The sequence below is a fragment of the Schistosoma haematobium genome, chromosome 4 (assembly GCF_000699445.3).
Source record: "Schistosoma haematobium chromosome 4, whole genome shotgun sequence".
Taxonomy (NCBI): domain Eukaryota; kingdom Metazoa; phylum Platyhelminthes; class Trematoda; order Strigeidida; family Schistosomatidae; genus Schistosoma; species Schistosoma haematobium.
Genome location: NC_067199.1, coordinates 13,843,161 through 13,866,541, shown reverse-complemented (window position 1 = coordinate 13,866,541; position 23,381 = coordinate 13,843,161). Strand labels below are relative to the sequence as shown.

General features: G+C 33.2%; 2 protein-coding genes across 3 annotated transcripts in view; one reads left to right on the top strand and one right to left on the bottom strand.

Moving 5' to 3' along the window:
• TTC40 (Cilia- and flagella-associated protein 46) overlaps positions 1 to 10,689 on the bottom strand; it is a gene marked incomplete at both ends in the record, with an annotated part of 102,767 nt that extends 92,078 nt beyond the window's left edge. The window contains 7 exons of the mRNA XM_051219317.1: positions 1,067 to 1,168; positions 3,399 to 3,510; positions 4,681 to 4,917; positions 7,180 to 7,515; positions 10,049 to 10,275; positions 10,310 to 10,441; positions 10,489 to 10,689. Of these exons, the coding sequence (XP_051066262.1) occupies positions 1,067 to 1,168; positions 3,399 to 3,510; positions 4,681 to 4,917; positions 7,180 to 7,515; positions 10,049 to 10,275; positions 10,310 to 10,441; positions 10,489 to 10,689 (1,347 nt within the window). The remainder of the gene's footprint in view (positions 1 to 1,066; positions 1,169 to 3,398; positions 3,511 to 4,680; positions 4,918 to 7,179; positions 7,516 to 10,048; positions 10,276 to 10,309; positions 10,442 to 10,488) is intronic.
• Positions 10,690 to 11,559: 870 nt separating this feature from the next.
• Positions 11,560 to 22,982, top strand: MS3_00007454 (uncharacterized protein). Of its 2 annotated transcripts, XM_035730039.2 has the most exons (8): positions 11,560 to 11,762; positions 12,749 to 12,888; positions 12,916 to 12,999; positions 14,431 to 14,767; positions 16,083 to 16,366; positions 18,570 to 18,984; positions 20,693 to 21,022; positions 22,477 to 22,982. In XM_035730039.2, coding segments are annotated over exons 2-8 (1,734 nt in total). In that variant the 5' UTR covers positions 11,560 to 11,762; positions 12,749 to 12,886; the 3' UTR covers positions 22,759 to 22,982. The 2 variants fall into 2 exon arrangements, with proteins under 2 accessions (XP_035589206.1, XP_051066261.1); XM_051215731.1 differs by lacking the exon at positions 11,560 to 11,762 and having other exon boundaries at positions 12,749 to 12,999; positions 22,477 to 22,921.
• Positions 22,983 to 23,381: the final 399 nt, after the last annotated feature.

Sequence of the window (23,381 nt, the reverse complement as noted above, 5' to 3'; positions counted from 1 at the left end):
AGAAATATTAGAATTTTATAATTTGATCACGTGAGCATACTACAACTCATTTGAAGGTCGAAAACAATGATAAACTGAATATATTGTAGATTGCATATCTGAACAGCTTGTTGTAGTCAGGATTTGCTAATACCTCGCAAAAACTACCTCATCAATGAGTTATTGAGTTCTCAGTCTGTACCAGAGTTCATGTGAAGCCAACTATATAAGTCTCTTTTTAGTAACTATGGCACTTTTATGGGATCAACTACCTATAATGCAATTTTTGATCTCTCTACAGAACTTCGCAACTGAATAATGTTCCCATTTATCAATAATTTTTTTTATTTCCAGAATATTGAGTACATAACTGTTTAATGAGAAAACTGGTCGATATCTTAAAAACGATGACACACTATCATCGTTTAAAACGGTGAAAAATTCCCACTTGACACATTTATTTCTTTGAATTCAATTTCAAATGATTTGGATTATCCTGTTGTTGATATTTTTAATTAAAATCTGATCAGTCCTGGTTGGCATATAAGCATCCTGAGCAGATTACCTCAATATAATCATTATTACACAAGTTCGCATATAACAGATGGAATGTAGTTGGCATTAGTTTGTAGAATACGCGTTTCGTCACATTTGGGACTCATCAGGTGGATGTGCTTGCTCTGGGACTCAAAACCAGTACCGTTTTATTCAAATACTATCGCGTTATCCACTTGGCTACTGAGTCCAGACAATCACACACTTGTGCAACCGGTATGAGATTTAATTCAATTTGAAATGGTTTAGATTATTCCGTCGTAATATTGTTATTTCCTCTCTTTCAATGTTGGTGTATTCACATCTAGTATAATTCAACAAGCTTCACTTCAATAAGCTATCAAGTTACGATGATTATCAGTAATTAGGTACTGTTAGTATAAATCATATCGTCTAATTTTTGAACAATAAGTTTGAATGAGCCGGTCTAAAAGGTTTAATTCATCCATATTAGCTATGAAAATATTATTTCATATACATATTATAATATTTCATAAAATGAAAACTCATCAGAATATCATGTAAAACTTACTGATAAGTACTGATTAGAAGTTTTGGCTACCTTCACCGCAAGGTTTTGAGTGTTTATTTCAAGTGAAAGAAAATGGAACATCATTGAAGCTGATTCTTTGTTCTAAGTAAGTAAAAGATAATGATGTATTTCATCTTAAGTAACAGTATTATGAGATTAACTGAACGATGAATCTTACAGTTTATTACGTTCATATACGTGAAATTATAAAATAAGTCAAGATATCAGAATATTTTAAATGATCAATTATTTCATTCATTAAGGTATAATCCTACCCCATCAACTGAAATATGAAATTATAAACCACTTCACTTAATTCACTTAGTATCATTAAACACTGAATAGATTATAGTGATGTACTAATATGAATTTATAAACTAGTATATTCGTTATTACAATCCCAGTGAATCAAAAAAGTCCTTTAATGGTGAAAAAGAAGCATAAAAAGAAATAAATAACTTGATCCTGACAATTATCTGTCGTAAAGTTGTTTAGTCTTTGCCGAACAAATCTAAATGCTTTGTGAATATTAATAAAATCCATATATTCTTTTTACAAACAATGAACCGGCAGTACATCTGGTTAATAAATGTCAATCATTGAATTTCAATGTCTACGGATTACAGAAGAAATAATTTACAATACTAAAAACTTGTAAACTAGAATGGAGTAGATAGTAAATTATCCTCGGGTCTTATTGGTCGTTTGACGATATATAAGTTTGTAGTGAAAACAATTGCATCTCACATCACAGGACTTGAATGAAGTACATTTTGCTTCAGACGCTTAACCTATTATCGACTTAGATATTGACTACAGATAGCCACTGACTTGTGTAACTCTGTTTATAATCCTTCTAATTTTATGGAAATATCGAGGCTATCTGTACAGAATGCACATATGCAAAAGAGACTAGTCGACTGTTATCATAAACATCAATGGTGAAATACAAATAATCAATACAAATGAATCTTAATGTGATAATAGCTCTAAGCAGCTCACAGACATTACTTTTTAAAACGTTTTGGTGTAAAACAACAATAATTTCACCTTTCCTCAAAACAATGGAAAAACTATTGATACTCCCATTTCAACCTGCATTAAAAGAGAACATTGGTCCGTGTCAACTTGCTTACAGATGCAAAACAAGCCCCTTAGATGATGCTGTTGTTCCGCATCATAACATAGTGTTCAGCTTAGAAAAGGGTAAGATGTAAGTTCGATGAGCTTTCTCGGACTATGCTTCTGTCTTTGACTTTTTCTAGACAGCTTATACTCAACAAGTTGGTCAGCGTCAAAACTGACAGCTGGATAACCAACTAGCTATGTTCCTACTTCTCTGGAAGAGGACAGTACGCCGTGTTTGAAGGAGAATGTTCTACGTCTCTATTATCTCATGAAGGTATGCCACATGGGATTGTTCTTTCCTCTCTTTTTTTCCCTTTTTGTTTTCATAATCTGCCATCTCCCATAAAAAACACTTTTTTAAGTATGTGAATGACCTCACTGTAAATACACCGACTTCTACCTGTTCACATTCCCTTGAAATGAATGAGTTCCTGTATTTCATTGAATGATAGTCTCACACTTTATTCTTCTAAATATCAAACTGTTAACGTCAGTCGGAGGCATGAACAGCATCTAAGTACGCTGTTGGGATCCCATCAAGCTTGTACTATTGGAGATTCTGTATTAAAAACAGTGTTAAAGGTCATTTATCTTTGTATAGGTTTTTATTTTTGTCTCTCTTGGTCTTCTTATGTTTTATTAATATCGAAGAAAGTTTTCTGTCCGGCTTACTATGTAAAGAGTTTATATGCTTTTAGGATTACTCGAAATTTACTCTTACGATTTGTTAATTTATTCATGTGACCTATTATTTTTTACCTTTTTTCGATTATTCTTTCTCAGTATTTTGAGAAAAGCTTTTGCTGTGTTGCGGAGAGTGATAAAGGAAGTTAGCAGGGGTGTGTTGTTATCTAATCAGATATTAACTAATACAATGATGTAGTTTCAGTTGCAACGAAAGTCCAACCACATAAATCAGCTGTTCCATACTAACCACTATTGTTCTGTCCAGCTCCAACCGCCAATTGCATTATTGTAAAACAAACTTACAGTTTAACATCTAAACTAAATAACCGATCAATATATTAAATCGTACATGTGATTATTAATGGGAGCCGACAGTTACCAAACCCAAATATAATTGCCTATATCAACAGAATCCAACCATGAAAAAATTCATCTATCCCAAACGTATGTCTACTAAAAAGCCATAAAAACTCTTTGAATATAATGCAAACTATTAAGTGATAGAAAGATTCGCTACCGATAACTTTTCTTTCTCGATAATACTCTCGCATTGCTTGATGCATTTTAAGCAAATATGCAGTAGATCACGATCAAGAGCCAACTGTGTCAAGCTCACTAGTAATTTGAATCTGTAATCGAGAAATAAAATAAAGAAGCATGAATTAGGATTAATATTCAGCTACGACTTAGGTAAGTGATGAATTGACAACTAATAAATAATAAAAATATTTACCACAAGGCCAGCTATCTGCTTTAATGTGAAGGTTGGACATTAACGATTTGTAGGCAGATCTATAATAGTAATAAGAAGTATCAAGCCAAAAACAAGTCTCAGTTTGAAACTTCTTTAGGAGAAAACTCAAACCTTCGGAGTTTTAAAAAATGACATTTTCATTAAAGAATGTTGGGTAAATTGGGTTTATCTTAAAAGGATACATCCCGATAAACCCAAGATAATGAGCTGAGGAAGTACAAAGCACTTCTTTTCCATGATGGTTTAAATAAAAGTGCAATTCCACCTGGAAACAACCACAGAAATTTCTCAGTAATTTAAACTCTGCTGACTTTTAATCATATTCATTTGGGTGAACTAACAGACAAATTAACTAACGAATGAATGAACAGCACCCTGTATGGTTTGTAAGGAGACAATCGAAAACAATATGTAGCTCTATTTTTGTATATTTGGTGGACAAAACCAAATTACTTAGAGTGATCATTTGTATACCTCCGTTGTTCCCAATGTGGTTCGACCTCATCCCCTACATATGATAGAATCTATAGGGATCCAAACCTAGAATCTTATTCACTGAAGCTCTTTGGCCAGATATGACAAACTATTTCGCTAGTTTTTTCACTGTCTGTATTTGTTTGACCTTCTTCATTCCAGTTTACATTCTTCTCTATCTGATTACCTGCATACTTCTAATTACATTTGTTTTTGATAACTTTTAGTGACTATTATTCTAATCTCCATTTACCCAAGTTTGACCTGCCTCCTATGTTAAAATATTGGTTGGACTTTCATCATTTTATTATTCTTATTACTTCTAGTACATCTGTCTACGTACTGCCGGTTTGCACTTCTTACTTATTATGTGTAGTTGATGAATTTATTTATTTATGATCACTAACTTAAAAATTGTCTTTATTGACTTCATACTTTATATAACTGTTACTGTATGTTAGAGTAAAACCTGATGACAATCTAATTGAAAACAATATTGTTCGCTTTTATGTAGCCTTCATAATAATTTATGAAAAAACAGCTTATAAATCATAATATTATTTATGTTTACCGAGTTTCAGTGGTTAAAAACTTAGGAGAAAGCACATCATCTATGATCTCCTCAGAGTTATTGATCATTTCAGTATTGTTACTACTATAATTAGTATCATCGATTGGTGAATCTCCGATGTTTGATATTTTATTCTCTAATTGTTTATCCGTTAGTAATTCGTTGTTTTCATCTTGAATTTCAAGCAGTCGTAGAATTTTCAAAAATTCTTCACTTTGTTCACTTGGATTTTTTGTGCTATCGAAGAAAACATAATCAGCGATAGAAAAACCACATTATAATCACATTAAACATTGTTGCTTGTAATATTTTATCATTAAATATATCTTTTAAGTAAATTAGTTAGGGATTTCGGTACATTAAAAGTCTTTATTGCTAACCTAACTCATACAAAGTACCACACGATGTTTTAGAGTCTAAAGTAGGTATTTTCATTTACTTGGTACAAATGTCAATGAATTAGCAACCTCCGTATCACATTGTAAATTACTTCATTATTGGTGTTGTAGGTTAGACATCATTCGCCAACTTTCTAGAAATTTCGCTGATCAACAGCTAAATTATCGCTTGCATACTTGGACATGTTGGATCTATTGTCGTAAGTCACTGAGGATTAGAACTTTTCCTAATCGCAAACTTGAGTAAGATTGCTGCTTCGTTTATCTTATGTTTTAGCTGATCACTTTACCCATATTGTACATTATTCTTTATGTAGCACTACTGTATCAGTAAATTTAACGAAACTTAATGAAGAGAGCAAATTTTCGGGAATAACTTCACGAAGATTTGATAGGTGTTGAGATTCTCTACTAGCCGGATCGATAACTCCTTTTTAGGTAGACTAGCCACAGGTAAGAAACTATCTTATCAAGTTATATCTAAAACTACTATATTTTTCTCTGTTAAAATCCATTAAAATAACATCTAATAGGTTAGATAATGATGGAGAATATCTGATTGTCCAAACTATCTACATTTTCTTGACCCCATAACGGTTTTTAAGAATAATTATTTCATGTGACACTGGCTAGATGTTCAATAAAGGATGATATTAAAAACTAAGACGTTTTACTCCAACTACGTCTGGAGCCTTTCTGAGGCTATTTTCAGTTTTAAGTTTGGGTATGAGAGAACAATTGTGTGTTGGATTATTAATTCAGCCTAGTAAAGTCACTAACTACAGAACTGCTAACAGGAGAGAATAGAATAATCTCGACTCTAGAAAGAGCATAGTATTCATGCAGAAGAGTTATCCAGCCTTATGATGGAAGCTAGGGATCCTTGAAAGCCACGAGGGCCTTTCAAATATACACAGAAATAAGAAAATACAACCTGATTTAGCTTAGAAAAGGTTAAACTAGTTGAATGTGACCTAGACATAAAAGACTGAAATCAGAAGAGTAATTTTTGCACTCCAGTCATCAGAGAGAAAATTCCATTCCTCATACGCGTACAGGGAGTTACACTGATATTATCTTAAGAGGCAGAAAATTACTAATCGGATGGAAAACCCATGGCTTCAAGGTCATCAAAGCACCCTTCAATACAAAGAAGAAAAATAATGAAATGACCAAAATACAGTGTAATGAATCCACTGGTAGTTGCGATGGAGGTAAGATGTTGTAATTCACCCGACATAAATACCTGGTAAAAGGACTGACCATCCAGATGTCAAGTCTGAGTCCTCAGGTTAGTGTGGAATAAACGGAAAGTAGCAGCATGGACTGCACGACTAGGTTGTTTGTGATTTCAACAACATGGTTATGGTCAGCACCATTTTTCCCAACAAATATGTGCAGAACGCCACATGGATTTTACCAGACGATACTACATAAAAGCATATTTATCGCATCTGTGTGAAAAATATAGGAGTTCACTCAAGGTGTGACAATATAGAGATAAACTGGTGTGGTTTTAGACTACTACCTAGTGGTGGCCAAGCTAAAACTGAAACTAAATAAATGTCGAATATATACAGGATCAAACAAACAAGGAAAGAAGAACTGACAGTCGAAAATATGTGGAAGACCCGACAACTACATTAAAACAAGCCGAAAGAGAAGAAATATGAGAGAGCTATGTAATACAACCAAAGAACTAACTGTTTTGATAATCAGAGATAGAAATTAAAACCATTAATGGAACCCTGTAATAACTGAAAAGGACGACCCTGGAGAGAGTTACTTGGCGAGTCTTGGTCAGAGACCTATACCCCAAGACAGTAGTGAGTATAAATAGTTAATTTTCCTTCTAAAACTTTCATATCGTTAAAATACTAAATAATTTGGAAGTTGACAGCATTTTGACAATTACTGTTGAACTGAACAATACTTCTTGACCATTTATGATGAGTAAAATATCGGAATGAAATGAGATGTATCTATTGAGATTACTACACTTATGGTTATCACGAACCCTGAAGATTCAAAAGGTATTTTTTTATCTGATTCCATATTTATTAAAGCAACACACTTTCATAGCACTAGCGTTCAAACATACCTTGCTCGTAGCCTTGCTAGACGACTTGAGGGTACTATTCCAAAGCTGATTAAACTATGTGCCAATGGTCCACTCATCGGTATATTCCGCTCTTTTGCTTGAGACACAGAACTTTTGGTAGGCTGGTTTATGGATAATTCTGTTTGATTACCACTATACACTCCAAGCGCCCAGTTTATATAGCGTTCAGCGCTCGTTAGGTTGCCCCCACTGGCAGTTGCAAGAAGTTCAACCATTTGTTCAGGAACGTGACGAGCAACACCACCAGCTAACGTATCTAACAACTGGCTCGCTTCCTTTCTGGATCCGACTTGTATGAATGTTTCGATAAGAAGTCTGTAAAACAGATTGTGTGGGAAGTTACCAAATAAGTGGGTATTAATAAAATATTGTATTTATTTTACACTCTTTAGAAATAGTTTTGAAATCCACAGGAGTCACAAGTCTCACTCTGGAGAAAAATTTGTTATAAGATTTCAAAACTGAATACCTGTTTATATCCAGAGTTTGCTGAAAAAAAAGATTTTCTACAACAGACCAAAATTATATTACTATCTAGAAACTGTCAGCCTACAACAAGCATTGAGTAAGTTTAGTTAAAATCCAAAACTTGAAACTTTCCTGCTATTCGACGAAGACCCAATATAACAAAAAACGGCGGCAATAATGTCAACTCAATATTGCTCTGTTTATTAGTACGTTTTGAGTATGTGCTGTTTATAGTAAACCTAAAACAAAGCCTGAAGTTTTACATTTCTGTGCGTCGATCCGAAGTGAACATGTGATGCACAAACTATTTGATTAAAGTATTCGAGTTGAAACTACCCAACAAGTCGAAATATGTTGAAGACCCAGCCGCGATAGTAGGAAAAGCTGGAAGAGAAAATATTAGACAACCGCATGGTACAACGAAGGAACAAGAAGGGGAATAAAGTAAACCATAGACACCGATCAAGAACAAAGGAGGCAAGCCAATCACTGAGATTCAACGACAGAATAACAGGTGTATAGAGCACACTGAAGAACTCTTGAATAAATCAGAACCATTGAACCCACCCAACATCTAAGCAGCACGCACATATCTTCCTATAGATGTCACTTCACTAATGATAGGAGAAATCAGGATGGCCATCAGACAAATCAAGATCGGGAATGCATCAGGACACGACAACATACCACCTGAAGCAATGAAATCAAACACAGAACTAACTGCAGACACGTTCCATTTCTTATTCGGGAAAATTTGGGAAGAGTAACAACTGCCAACAGACTAAAATGAAGGATACTTCATCAAGATATCAAAGAAAGGAGATCTGAGCAAGTGTGGAAACTACAAAGGCATCACATTATTATCAATAAGTGGAGAAATTTCCAACAGAGCGTTGCTGAGCCGGATGAAAGATTTAGTAGACGCACAGATTCGAGATCAACAGTACAGAGTCCTTCTTATGTTAGTTGAGTTGATTATGAAGACCTTCACATCTGAGAGGAATCACGAAAAACAATGTACAGTTTGCATGCAACTAGACAATTTTTACTTTGCAGATAATCTATCTCTTCTATACCATACACACCAACAAATGCAGAAGACGACAGACAGTATAGCAGTAGCCTCTGCATCAGTAGGCCCCAACATACAGAAATAACAGGCAAGATCCCATAATAAAACAAAGAGTGCATCAACCAACCCAATCCACTTGATGAAGCCCTGGATGAGGTGGTAACATCCACGTAGCTTATCAGCATGATCAACATACAAAGATGATCTGTTGTAGATATGAAGGCAAGGATTGGCAAAGTAAGGGTAGCATTCCTACACCTGAATGATATTTGGAACTCCAAAAAATGTCAACGAACATCAAAGTCAGAATTTTCAATGCATACGCCAAGATACTTCTACAATATGGAGATGAAACTTCCAGCACTATCACAGTCACCATCAAAAAGGCACAAGTATTTATAAATATTTGTCTACGTGAGATACGGAATGTCAGTTGGCCTGATATCATCAACAACAGACTACTGTGAGAGAGAACAAACCAACTTCCAGCTGAAGAAGAAATTAAGAGAAGATATTGGAAGTGGATGGGAAATACATCGAGGAAATAATCAAACTGCATCACGAGGCAAGTCCTAACTTGGTATCCTGAAGGCAAAAGGAGACAAAAACCAAGGAACACACTGGGTTGCGAATTGGATGCAGGCATCAAAAGAATGAATAGCGACTGTAAAGTATTGCCCATGGTTGAGTTTGATGGAGTTCAGCCTATGCTGCTCCATGAGGGGAGATAGGCGTAATTAATTAAGCAAGTGAGTAATGTAAATCTCACATTTCTCTCTTGAAGGATAGAAAAATATTGTATAAAAATTCCGATATCTACAAAATTTAACTGTCATACTTACTTAAAAGATGATGTTCTCAAAAGTAGTGTCGTTATTAAAGTAAATCTTACACAAGCTAAACACCAATTTTGTAATGACTTCGAATAAACAAAACTATTTTGACCAAGAGGATACTGTTATAGTCACATTCTAACAGTTTGATGAAAAATTAATTACGTAACTATAATTGGCCAAACACTTCTCACTTTCCAACTCTTTGTGCAGTTTTGTAATTCATTGAGATGGGAAAACTAGTGACTGGCCGAAAATTTATTGTGGAAAACGGTATTACAAGAGATTCTAAGACATATTTGAAAAAAATGACTCTAACCCTATAATTAGCTGAAAATGGAAAACTGGTTTCGTTAATTAGTGAAGTAGCCATCCTTGAAAAAATTAATTATATTAATGTTTTTGTTTGAAAATATTTCATGCGTTTGGGCAAAAAATGTACACAAGTATAGTTTGAACAATATGAAACTCTCACATTCCAAAACGTAATATAAAAGAGTAATCTTTAATATGCATATCCATCAGCAACTTTAACTTCGGCCTTAAAAATAGAGGTATTTCTGCTCTCTTGAATAATGTTGCTTTCATTCGTACAAACTTGTATAAAAGAATCAGTAAGTTATTGACAATAATTTGGTGATCACTCTCAGTGGCAAAGTAAATCGATTTTTCAACGTGACCCATAGCCAGACCTATCGTGCTCTAAAACTCAATATTATTTTATATTAAAGATTACAATGGAAAATTCACTTTTTTGAAACAATATTTCGGCGAAAAGTAATGACACTAGATCTGAAAATTCATTATTACCACCAAAAACACTCTCAAAAACATTAATGACAGAAATGGCGGTACCGCTTAGCTTTGCCTAAAAAGCAAATATAGAAAAATTGAAAATTATCCATAGCTTTATACCTCAGCAGCAACTACAGCCAAATGTAATATATCATGGCTTGTATAGGCAAAGTTCTTCCCAGGTTTCCATGAGTTGGACGCTAAATTCAATAACGTGAATGCTCTTTCGACATGTGTCACTGAAAGATAAATTATTATGCGAGATTTACCGTTTTTATCTTCCAAATACAAATGCAAACATTCTTGTACGCTTTCCGACATTTCTAATATTTGCCAGAGTCAGTTGTAGAAGCAAAATAAGGTTTTTAAACGTTAAAACAAATTACCAATCGTTATTCTACATCAAACATTGTCGATTTATGACTAATGACCCATTGTATATTTGCAATACAACTATATGAATAAGGTGGTAGTTTTGTAGAATGTTAATTAAATGGATCTTGATACTTGCTCCACAAACTCGAATATAAATATCTTTGACGTTGCCACAGTTATGCGCATTTCGAGAAGAGCTTTACATGCCACAACTTTTTAATCGAAGTATATCAGTTCACTTCATTTCAGAAGTCAGAAATGAAAGGGTTCGAATATATATTTAGAAGGCCTTCGGTATGTCTAGGGGCGATTGCTGGATAGCAATTGCAAGGGATGCTTAGCACGGCGCACCAACTCGTGATCCAGCGCAAATGTGTGATCGAGTGCCTTTAGCTAGTGTGTTCAAAATACTAATGAGGTCGGCATCAGTGTTGAAGAATTGCATAACTTTATTTTAGAAACTTATTGGCCGACACTATGAAAACATCGATAGTTTATTAATCACTATTAGCTGAACGCAAACTTTCGACCATCACTTCCCGTCTAGTACTGAAATCCTTACGACAATAACTTTTACTTCGAATGCTAAGTGTTCGTGAATTCCATGTTTTTGCCTAGTCTTAGAACTCTCTTCTAATTTCTGTCCTCTCTCTAGAAGATTCTACGTCATATTAGTTGCTCTACACACACCACTGTCACACAAGGTGCTTTTTGCCTTGATCCCAAACTAACAGAGGCTGAACGTTACACACCAGAGAACAGTACAACTTGACATGAGACTCTTATTATTTTCTTCGTATCTAATTAAAAGGTCATCGGTCAAATACGTCCTTCCTATCAACAATCAATTTCATATACCCTTAAAGAAAGCGATCATGTCTGATTCGGTCGGAACTTGTGTGTCATTTTAGTCATCAACTCAAGCATCCGTTAGACTGCGAACATAAAAGAGTTCAAGACACTTCTTCAAACGCCATGCTCAACGGTATCACAATCCAGTCCTGCCATTTTTAACTGAGGTAAAACACCTAGTCTGATTGTTAGCCGCTTAACACAAAGGTGTTTATTTTTAACCGTAACATTTGTAAGGAGGTTTTGTTCGTAATTTGTGAGAAAGTGGAGCTATTAATTATCATCTAAGCAATAAATTGAATGTAATTAATATTATTATTGAGTCTTTTTAACTGTTTGTGACACTTAAATATAAGTATTTGAAAATGTGTTCCAAAATTTTACGAGAAGTCATTTTATGGAAAAATAGAATTCCGACGGTCTCAATATCTTGCATTCAAGTATGATAATGGGAGAAAGTCTTAAAGCTGGAAGAACAAAATTTATCTTTACCACTCTTTCTCTGCTTTTCGTATTATCTGAAACGTAAACTTATTTCATGGATTCAGAGTTAGTTGGATTCCTAAGCATAATTTATTTATTCTCCCCTTCCGACTCATTGCATATAAATGCCCCAAAAAATCCATCCCACAACATCTTTTATTTGTCTTTTGTTGCCACCTTCACACAACCGAGTTAATCTACGTTTGGTGCTCGAAATTAATTAATGAATTATATTTCATCATCATTGTCATTCGTAGAGTCAACAGAGGGTACTAAAGATGCAAACTGCAAAGCCACTCTGAAAAACGGAATTGTTGGCAACAAAGTCTGTCACCTTAGAAGCCCTGACGTATTGCTCCCGATAATTGTTTTCTGCATGCTCACCTCAGGAAGCAAAAAGTTATAACTCATGGGTTCAAGTGAATGACTTTTGTATTCAAGAGTTACGATGTGGTCTGGGACTAATTTAGTTATTATGTTCTTAATTTCCCTAAATCATATAAATCATCATATATCTACAAGTTTGATCGTGAATTGAGGCTGGTCGTTAATACGCAAGTAGAGTATGCACGAAAAGTAAGACTTTTGGGAGTTCACAGATCTTATCCAATATTGTTTATTCAACCACTACCTGGGCTGTTTATTTTGCAGGATTTCTTCTGTATTTCAGATTTGCACTTTATCAGGAGGTGGGTTCATAAGTATGGTGTATTGGAAGCTTTTAGGATATCTTATCTTCGCCATTGAATTTTAAACATCTACAGTATTGTTTGGTTTATTAAGCATTTATTCTGCAATCAAGTTTTCAATGTAAGTGTTGCTATAGTTGACTTTCAGGGTTCACACATCTGACATTGACAGATGTTTTGAAAATCTGGATCCCTTGCTGAAGAGAACCTCTGAATTACTATGCAAGATCAAGTACTGTATATATTTTTTCATGTTCATATAATATTACCCTAACCAATACATTTACACGTTTGGTCTGTCATAAGGTTGCTTTTAATTAGACTCACATACCCAAAAAATAAAGTCTGCTGCATAAACAAGTGGTATCTTTCACAGCCGTATACTTTTGGAAGACGGTGCTGAATGTCTTGTAGATTTTGAGGTTAATGTTGTCGAGGAAACATTGTCAGAAGGTTTTAATTTGCCTAAATCTGTTTGACCTACAGTTTTATCGACAAATAATGTCTTTCAGGTGAATCACTAGTAAGGCTGATACTAGTATGAATAGCTTGTAATGATGGGGTATATTTCTAAGATGTTCGTCGTATACTTTGATCAGTGTTGATTCATAACTTTGAACTACTACTCACAGCTTTTTCAGACTGTAAAAAACAATTCAACTGATCTTTAACACTGTCATACTATTAATTAGGATTTTATGGTTTGATGATACATGTTTTGATTTTACTGAAACGTAAGATTAGAACTGAAGTCTATAGATATTGCTCAGTTATTCGATGGGGTCAAATGATAGCTGATGAGGAATTTGAGTTATTGACGTAAATCCTGAAATAGATTGTTATCAAAAGTCAAAACAACTAAATAACAGGATAGGTCCTTTTATGTCGTAGAGTAAAATTCCTAAATACCGAATATTAGGTTCAGGATATTCACTTAATTGTGGCACTGAACAAACGAATTATTGAAAGATATGAATTTCTTAAGTCATTCATACATCAACAAAACAAATACATGAATTGTAGGCCTAATTATTGTTTAACTATATCATCCCATTCTTTGTGCTGTGCAGAATATAGTAGCCAGTATCGCACGATTTCTTCGGATTTTATGTCAACCTAGGTTTTATTTGCAGCTGAAGATGTTTAGTACCCCTAAAAGACGACTTCATTAGTTTCCTGTCGGGTGATTTAGACACGATATGTTAGCAGTGTTTACTTCGGTTGCTTACGGTTAAATCATGGCAGCTTACAACTTTTGGGTTTCAACCGGATATCCCATGTTTAGTTGCTACGCTACATAATTACATCTGAGTAACTGAGTAGTATAACTAGTCATCATGTACGCAATGCTGAGTATGTTAAATTTTACTCGATAAACGAGTTCCTTGGGAGTTATTTGACTGATTATTACGTATGAAAAAACTGAGATGTTATGTCATTTATATTAACCTGTTCCCGTAAAATAGCTGATTAATTTATTCCTCTTATAAATCGATCTAATGCTTTTTAAATTGTTCCACTTACTGTGTAACATCATCCGGGATCAAATTACACATTATTTATCGCTTATTTTGTGCTCAACTTTCATTATTCATATTGATTATCTTCTCTATCTAAGTTGCTTGTTTAAATAAATCTTTAAACTCCAATTTCTTACAAGCAGAAATGAAGGCGTTCTAACTAATTCTCATCACTATGCTCATCAGTCTCGTCGTATTGATCACAATCTTGCTCATTTTACTACAGTAGACCAAAATCCAGTGGACTATGATTCAAGAAATTTGAAGAATGTCAATTCAGTTGAGAAATCCTGTTTTCATAAATATGAAAATGGATTTGCTTTGTCGGAAAATCAACACCTCCCCACAACAGTTAAAACGTTTGCCTCAGCTGCTCCGCCAAACTCTGAAGAATCTTCCTTGCGTATAAAAGATAATTTACGCGACTACCAATCGAATACTGAGAAACTGATCGCCGAATTGAAGCAGTCAAACGATCAAGTAAATACTATTTACACAGTTCCACTCATAATTATTGATGCAGTAAATGTGTAATTATTTTTTAGGATTAAGTTTGCAACAATTGATTTTAGAAAGAATATTCCAAACTGAACAACCTAAACCCCATTACAATAATCAATTATTTTAGGCTGCTATACTTTTCAATCAAATAATTTCAAGTGCAACTGGGTTTTTCTATAGTCTTCAGAATACCAAAACTTATTATTCGATGCTTAATGACGATGTATACGAGGTTATATCTGACATCCAGTCTACCTAAATAGTATCTCCCGTTATCTATGTAACATATTTTCCTTTTTCCGCAGAATTGTACAAGTTGATGGAATTCCTTACGTAAAATAAAGAGAATGTCCCTTCCAGCTGTAAATATCTTAGTCTCTATTAATCCTATTCAAATAAATGTAAGTGTGATCTTAGAGTTAGATTAGTCTATCAACTTAGCTATTAAACCCTCGACTATTAAATCGTTTATTGTTCTAGACGTCCAATTGTTTTTGTGATACATCACAAGTCCATACCTTTCTACCCCTACCGAATCTCATTCTGTTAAGGAGTATCACTCGCTCTCACAATATATGATCCATACATTCTTATATGACTCGCTGTCAATTTGTTGGTTGTCTGGATTTAGATAACCTTTCTCTAATTTGAATACCCGAATGTGGGATAGATAGACTCGATAAACCTGATGTATGAGTGCTCAATAAAAAATTTTGTACGTATTTAATTCACATAATTACCTGAAAAAAAGTGTGGATTTAGAAATAAGTTGACGTGGACACTACACTCCAAAATACAGTGTATAAGTAAAAGACCATTCTTTATTTTGCATATTAATTTAAGGTGGTTTTAGTTCAGTCAATTTCAACGCATCTTCATTATTTCTATTCATTAACTTTCAGTATATGTCAGTTTTATCCATCTTTATGATTCGCACCGCGTTTTCCTTCCAGTAGTTATCACACTATGATTTTGCATCCAGTAACAGTAATACAGTTAATAGAACCCTGTAATTAATAATCACTGACTTAATATATAATTAAAGTAACCTAGACATAATATCGACCTTCTTTGGTCTCATTCAGTAATTACGATCTTTTCAGAACTGTTTATTTTCTTAACAGAATCCTTCTAGATTTCGAGAATATAAGTTGCATATAAATTTTCACACCAATCAGTAAATTAATCAAAAGTTTGGAGTGGTCGTTTTTATTTATTTATTTCGTAATCTGCACTGGATGAAGCTCATTTTAGAATGCTTAATGTTCAAATATATGTATCTCCTGTTTTATAGATAAGAAATCTTGAAAAATCCTTATTAGCAAAACAGTCGTCGATTAATGAACTTTCTATTGAATTGGAGCGTAAAACAGCTCTTGTCAATTCTTTAACAATAGAGTCTTCAACAAAAGATATTTTATTACGTCAGTTAGATTCAACTTTAGGTCGTTTGACAAGAGGTTGGAAAGATAACGAGGCCAAACAAGATCTTGCTATAAAATTAGCTAAAGAGTCTGAAAATAGAAAAGATAAAGAAATAGAAGAACTTAAGAACCAATATCAATCAGTTCGTGCTCAGTAAGTTCTATGATTATTATCGATAATTGGTTTAAACGAATAGTGATGAAACTTTGAAAAACATGAAATCTAGTTGACTTCCTTTAGAAGAAATTGTACGCACATACCTTTGTATTTTCAAAAACGTTTATTTACCTATCACTTTCAAATTTCGTTGATCTTGCGAATCTGTATGTCTCAATAGGATGATGCTATATTTTCATTGGTTTCAAAGCTCTTCTAGTAAACTAAATTCTGGTTCATTTACCATTTATCCTTTTTTCTATTAGGTAAAGTTACGTTCTACATTTTAAAAATTGTTTTTAAAAAAGTGGCCAGTTAGATATTATACTAAAATACTTTGTATATCTATATTCCATAATCCTTTTTATTACGGGAATTTTTATTTACATTGGATAAACATAATTTAAGTCTGTTACTCGTTGACTTCAACCTTCAACATATAGATTGTTAGCACTATCCTATTTATAAGTACACAGATCACATTTTTATGCCAAATTGTTTGGATGAAAGCTACATAAAGGTTGTCAATGACTTGGTGTTTTGATATGAAGAGAAGTTTGCTGGATATGTATCAGTTAATGTATGTTGACTCTTTGATAAGAGTGCTAAGAAACCATACAACGGGCTACTAGAGGCTTTATTAAATATAATTTAAAATATAGTACACCGGTGATTCAACAACAGTTTCCTTTTGTTGTTTATTTCAACCTGAGTGTCAAACCAACATAAATAACTTTTTATCCTAGTACAAACCTGTTATCACCTAAGTTTACTGCGATTCACATCAGTACAACAAAATAAAAATAAAATATTTAAGGATAGTGATATCAACAGTAGCGGAAACATAAGAGGAAGATGGAATAAGTATGTAGTAACATTACATCTAACCGATCTATCAACCTAACATAATACATCACTAATTACACAATTATTGTTTCAATATTTCAACAATGAAACACTCTTTTATGCTACTCAACTTACTCAGTGAGCTTCTTTGCTGTAGTTTGTCATTAATAATTCAATAATTAGTAGTTGACTTTGAAATAAAGCAGTACATAAGAAGGTTGTTTCCATTCAACAAGTTTTGTTTTGTAATACACATTGATTTTAAAATCTAAATATCAAATCGGTAAAACTGAATTACTCAGTTTTATCATTGTTATTATTGGATGGAATTTATCAATATTCATAGAAACGTTTTCGTATCTATTCTATGAACAATAACTACTACGAAATGTTTTTTCGTTTTATTTAAATATCTTATTTATTATTAAGAAATTATAATGGACACAAAACCATAAAAGTATATATTGATATATTTTTTATACGTATATATGATATTACGGAATTGCGCGTGCATTTGTTTACGTTTTAACCGGTATCTTGGATACATTGTATGTTTACACACGTAACTAACTGGCTAAATAAAATTAAAGGCGTTGGGTACTCACTTTACCAATAGCTTGAATATATTATTGGTGGATTACTTTTTGTCAGTAATAATTATTTATTTTTTTATCTTTATTGACCTTTAGGGGTTAAATGGTGAAGAATTGAATTTATTATTAAAAAATTATAGAGATTGGATCGAAACAACTGTGAAAAGTTCACCCTGCCATATATTTGATTGAAATATTTTAGTTCCTATAATAATTTGCTTGAAAAACACATCAACGCTTGTATAATAGACACTGTAAAATATACAGTTATGTAATAAATCAATAATTAAACGTAGGTAGGAATAATTTTTAGGATTAGTACAGTGAAACGCTAGGTGTTTGGAGGTAGTCAGCTGGAAACTCATCTTGTCCTAAGTGTTGTGCTAGTCGGCACTCGTCAGTGATGTGCAAATGTGATCTTTTGGGAACTGATACTCCTTGTAAGATTCGAAAGTTGGTCACTTAGTTTCACAGTATGAGACATCGATAAACTGAAGAACTAGACTAATGTGACATTGGCTACGACTTAGTGACAGGTCAGTTGTGAATAGAAATTATATGCTAGTGAAGCCTCTTGTAATATTAAAGACTTTGTTGGACAAGCGTTTCAAAATTATTCGGCATTTCCAGAGGAATTAACCAACGGTAGTCAAAAAAGACTTTCGGAGTTAAGCTGTCGCGTACTGGTAGTCAATCAATGTTTGTAATGGTTCATAATGATAATCATAGTACACAATATTCTCAATATCTTTTGTATTCAGATGGGATGAAGAGCTTAATTCAATAAAAGCAGAGCATCGTTTGGAGAAAATGTCTTTAGAAGAACAATTATGTCAAATAACTAGTAAATGTAAAGAATTAGAAGGAAACAATACAGATTCTTATCGAAGTATAGAAGAATTAAAATGTAAAATTAAAAATTATGAACAAAATTTACAAGAATATCATACAAAATTAACAGAACAACAAAATGGATCAAATTTAATTATTAAAAAATGTGCCAAATTAAAAGAACACTGGCAAAATCAATTAAAACACTATAAAGACTCTATGCGAAAAAGTTTAGAAACGAAAAAAGATGAAATATACAAATTAAAAGAAGAAATCTCTATAGTAGCTAAAAAATATGAATTAGAATTTCAAGATTATCAAAAACAAATTGATTTAACTGCAGAAGTATGTATTTATATACGTTTGTTAAATGTATTGTTGTTTATGACGAAAATCACATAAATTCTCATGATAAACTCAATCTTGATTCCCAGTATTCCTTACTACATACTTTACTAATCTGTTTTCATTTTAAAGTATATTCCGAATAGTCATTCTTTATCGTTAACATTGCCACTATATTCTTTCGATGTATTTTGCTATTCATTTTGTTAGTTCAATTACGTTGCGCTAATCCAGTGCGACAAATTTAGCCAGCTTGGATCTATGCCATGCTTTATGCGACTGGTGAACTAACCGTATATTTTGATATAATAAGAAGTATTAATTTAGTAATTGAGGCAATTTTTGAATGTGAAAAAGGTTACATAATTAAACATAATCATTAATCGACAAACTGCCTTGATTTATTTAATATTTTCATATATGCATATAAATGCTACTGTAAATTAGTGTAAAGCCTGATGAAGATTTAATTGCCATTCTAATCTCCGAGTGACAGAGAAAAATTGTTTGATTATTGTTATTCCTCAATTATAGAAAAATGAAACCTATTCTCTAGGATATGAATTTCTTTCGACATTAAAGCAGTTTCCTAGTATGGATAGAGCGACCTGCCTTTAACCAAATGATTCATATTAGCAAAACTCAGTTTGATACTTTTGGTTTCGACCAAACGGATAGTATACAATCGATTAATTACTGAGGGGTGACCAGTGTCCTGTTTGTCTGGTCCTTTGGGGCTGATCGAATTTTACCGATTAAGTAGCAGTGTGACACTAGTTTGTGCTACTCAACATTGGGTGCCCTATGTCGAGATGTTATATGGTTGAAGATAGTTGACAGAAAACTGTCCTTCATCTGTGTTTTAAGTTGGTTGGTACTCATCACCAGAGTGTGCCCTGATTCTTGAGGAAACTAATTATATCTGTAGTATTCTAACCCGAGTCACCCATCCCCACAGTCTGAGACATTACCACTGAGCTATTCGGTATACATGTGTATATTATCACTGGGCCTCATACAAAAAGTGGCCTAAGGTTAAGTCCATAAAACCTGCACTTGATAGATCAGCTTATACCGAACCAATGAAATACATCAACGATTATATTAATGAAAACAAACTTTCAGTAATTTATTAATTTGAATTGTAAGATATCTCATTACCATTAAAAAATAATCGAATTGATTTGTGGATTCTTGAAATGTGTTGATAAGTTACAAAATGAAATAACCCAAATGTAGCATATAACCTTATCTTTAGTAAAAGTTAGACGACATTTACAGCTAAAGTCGTGCATTAAAAACTCGTTTTATAAAAGAATCTAATTAACTGTATTTTTTGCCCAATGTACTTCTAAACCGATTCACAAACATCAATATGTAGTGTGCTTGACTCCTGGCACTTAAAGTTGTGCAAATGATTTTCCAAACTCAACCTCTTTATCTATAATGAGTGATAGTCAAGAACTGTAAGACTGAAAGCATTAACTAAGGTCCGAGAACGAAGCCGTTCTTTTGAAGGTAATGAGGTGTTTCCTCAAGATAATCAGCACCTGCAACCATTCTGCCTTCTCATAACGGAATGGAGGTGTTCAAACCTTGATTGAAAACTTTTCAATATTGCTTCATTCTTGGAGTGTATAATATTCATCGTTCTTTTCCAATTGTAATCCTTCCTTTTTACTTAACGTTTCTTATACCTTAATAACAGCAAAGAATTCGAGAGCAACTAATAGCTTATGAACAAAAAATTCAAGAAAATGCTACACAAGCGGAAGAAACTCTACGCAACAAGTTACGAGAAGCGTCAGATCGTTATAGACTAGATCTTGATCAATTACGGTTGAATGCTGAGACAGAATTATCACGACAAATGTCTGAAACCGAACATCGTATTGAAGTTGAACGTAAACGTGTACAAACTGCAGAGAAGCAGTGTGAACATTGGCGTATCAGAACAAGAGAAGCTGAAGAAGCAAGGTCTGCATTAGCTCTTCAGATAAACGAGTTGTTACAAGCCCGCTGTACCGAAGCGATGCAAGTAATTGAAACAAACAACTTTTCTACTTGTGGGTAGTATTTGTCTTAGATTAGTCACATTTAGGATACTATTAACCTACGAAGAATACCAACTACAAATTTAAACTCCTTCAAATAAAGGAGACCCGTACTTGAAAGAAACAGTTGTCGAATCCTCCCTGGTTTTAATGGTAACCCCAATGGGATCAATCTGTAACAAGTATTATTTGCAAATTAAATCGTTCCCCATAAAAGCCCTGCAAATAAATTTTGCATTTAATACTTAGTCTTGCCACACTATTGATTATAGTAAAGGTACACTTAAAAGTAAACTACGTAAATTTGCGTTGTATTAAACAGTCAGTGTAGCTTGTGTGGTTCTTCACCTTTTTACTCATTGATACTGTTGTGTGCATACTAATTCTTAGTTGCATCATGAAATGTTTCTTCGGTTATTTGTATACTAAACTTAATTTCGCTTGTTATGACATGGAATATCCTTCTAATTTGCCGTAATCCGCCTAATAAACATACTAGGCCTTTTAGGTGTATGATGATCAAGTAAATCAGCACAAAAACAATACTAAGCAGCTAGAGATTCTTAGGAAATCTCATGAAATTCGCTTAACCGTTAAGTTGATATATGAGGGAGAACATGAAGGTAAAATACACTACTTACCTTTTCTACTTACAAAGAAAGCCAGCGAATCAATAAGAAGGAGCGTGGAACTTCAAATAAACTTAAAAGTAATCATAGTCCCCAAAGTTAATCAATAAGCTCTCAGAGCATATTCAACACAAACACTTGATCTTTTCTTCTCAATAAGCAGTCCTCTCTTTTCCAAATTACATAAATATCAACATGCTTGAAGCATAGAGTCTTTATGTGTTTTGTTTTTTATCTGATAATGACATTCCGATCATCGTGCACTGATTGAGTGTCTAGTTATGTCACGTATTATTAAGATTATGAGTTAGATAGGTCAACTCAATATTTAATGAGGTGATCTAAAACTCGAATATATCTACTACTCAGATCAATCTAGATTTATTTAACGTGTAAATTCTATTTCAGTTTAGCATGAATAAAAACAGTTTTCTTACTATGTAGTGCTAAAATGATAGTCGTGAATCCCTTCGTTTACCAAAATCCTACTGTCGTAAAATATTTTTAAATTGTACACAGCATACCCTGTCAATAGTGTGATTGTGCCCTCCGAAAACTTACTAAATACTGAAAAATATACATTTTTAGTAACTTGATTTTGATAACTGAAGCATAGTAACTACCTATTACGACTATTCTCATCGTCTTCGACACTTCACTATCTTGATGAACACTTGGGAAATATATCCCGTTTTAAATATGAGTACGCTTTAACAAATAAATCTATGCATATTTGCTGCACAATTTAAATTTATTGTAATAATTCCATATATTTATAAATAAAAATTTGTTTTCCACTCCATATATAGATGCTTCGATCTAGTTCAACCACTACACTCCTAAATATTCCTACTACTCATAGTTTTCTGGGTAATAATATTGGTTCAAATATACTGACTGATTTTGACCCAAGTGATCATAATCTGAATAAGCAGAGTCCAAAAGATAGAAATGAATCGGAAGAAGAACAAGAACAGGATCTAAGTATATCGACAGTGCATACATTCGAAACTCAAATTCTGTCACGTATTGATTTGAATGGACAAGATGATATGGGCAATGCTAACATATTGGATAATCAACAAATATGAATTTAAATTTTAAACTTAACTGGTTTTATCTGTGATGTACTCGTTACATAACTTATTACTATTGTGCATATCAGTAACATAACACTTTGTTTTAACATTTGTGTAATATTTCTGCCAGTTAGACCGGTGTTATTTCGATTAATCGTGAATAAATGTGGATTAGAAAACTTCTGTGTGTTGTTAAATGCCGATAAAAATAATTTGTGATTTATCTTTTAGTCAAATTAACACATTCTTCCAAAACTGATTCAACACAAATGCATGTCAAATATTTTGCTATTTTGTATTGATGATCTAGTTTTAAATCGAATACCCGAAAGTAGTGAAACAAGTATAGGACAAGTCATCCTCAGCTTATTTGGAAAAATCCTATCTCGACACAGGTTCTTCACTTTCAGTCATTACTTCAGTGCGCAAAACTCATCCTGTTAAACAAGAATACACTAAATTAATCTAATTGGCAATTCAGGTTGATAACTTTTCAACATAGTTATTACTGTTAGCTACATTTTTAATTTTTTTTGGTAGGATTGCAGTGAACCAAAACTCAGGTTGGGATAACCAATTTCTCGTTTGATGACAAATTACATAGTATCTTCGTAAACTATGAAAACCATACATTG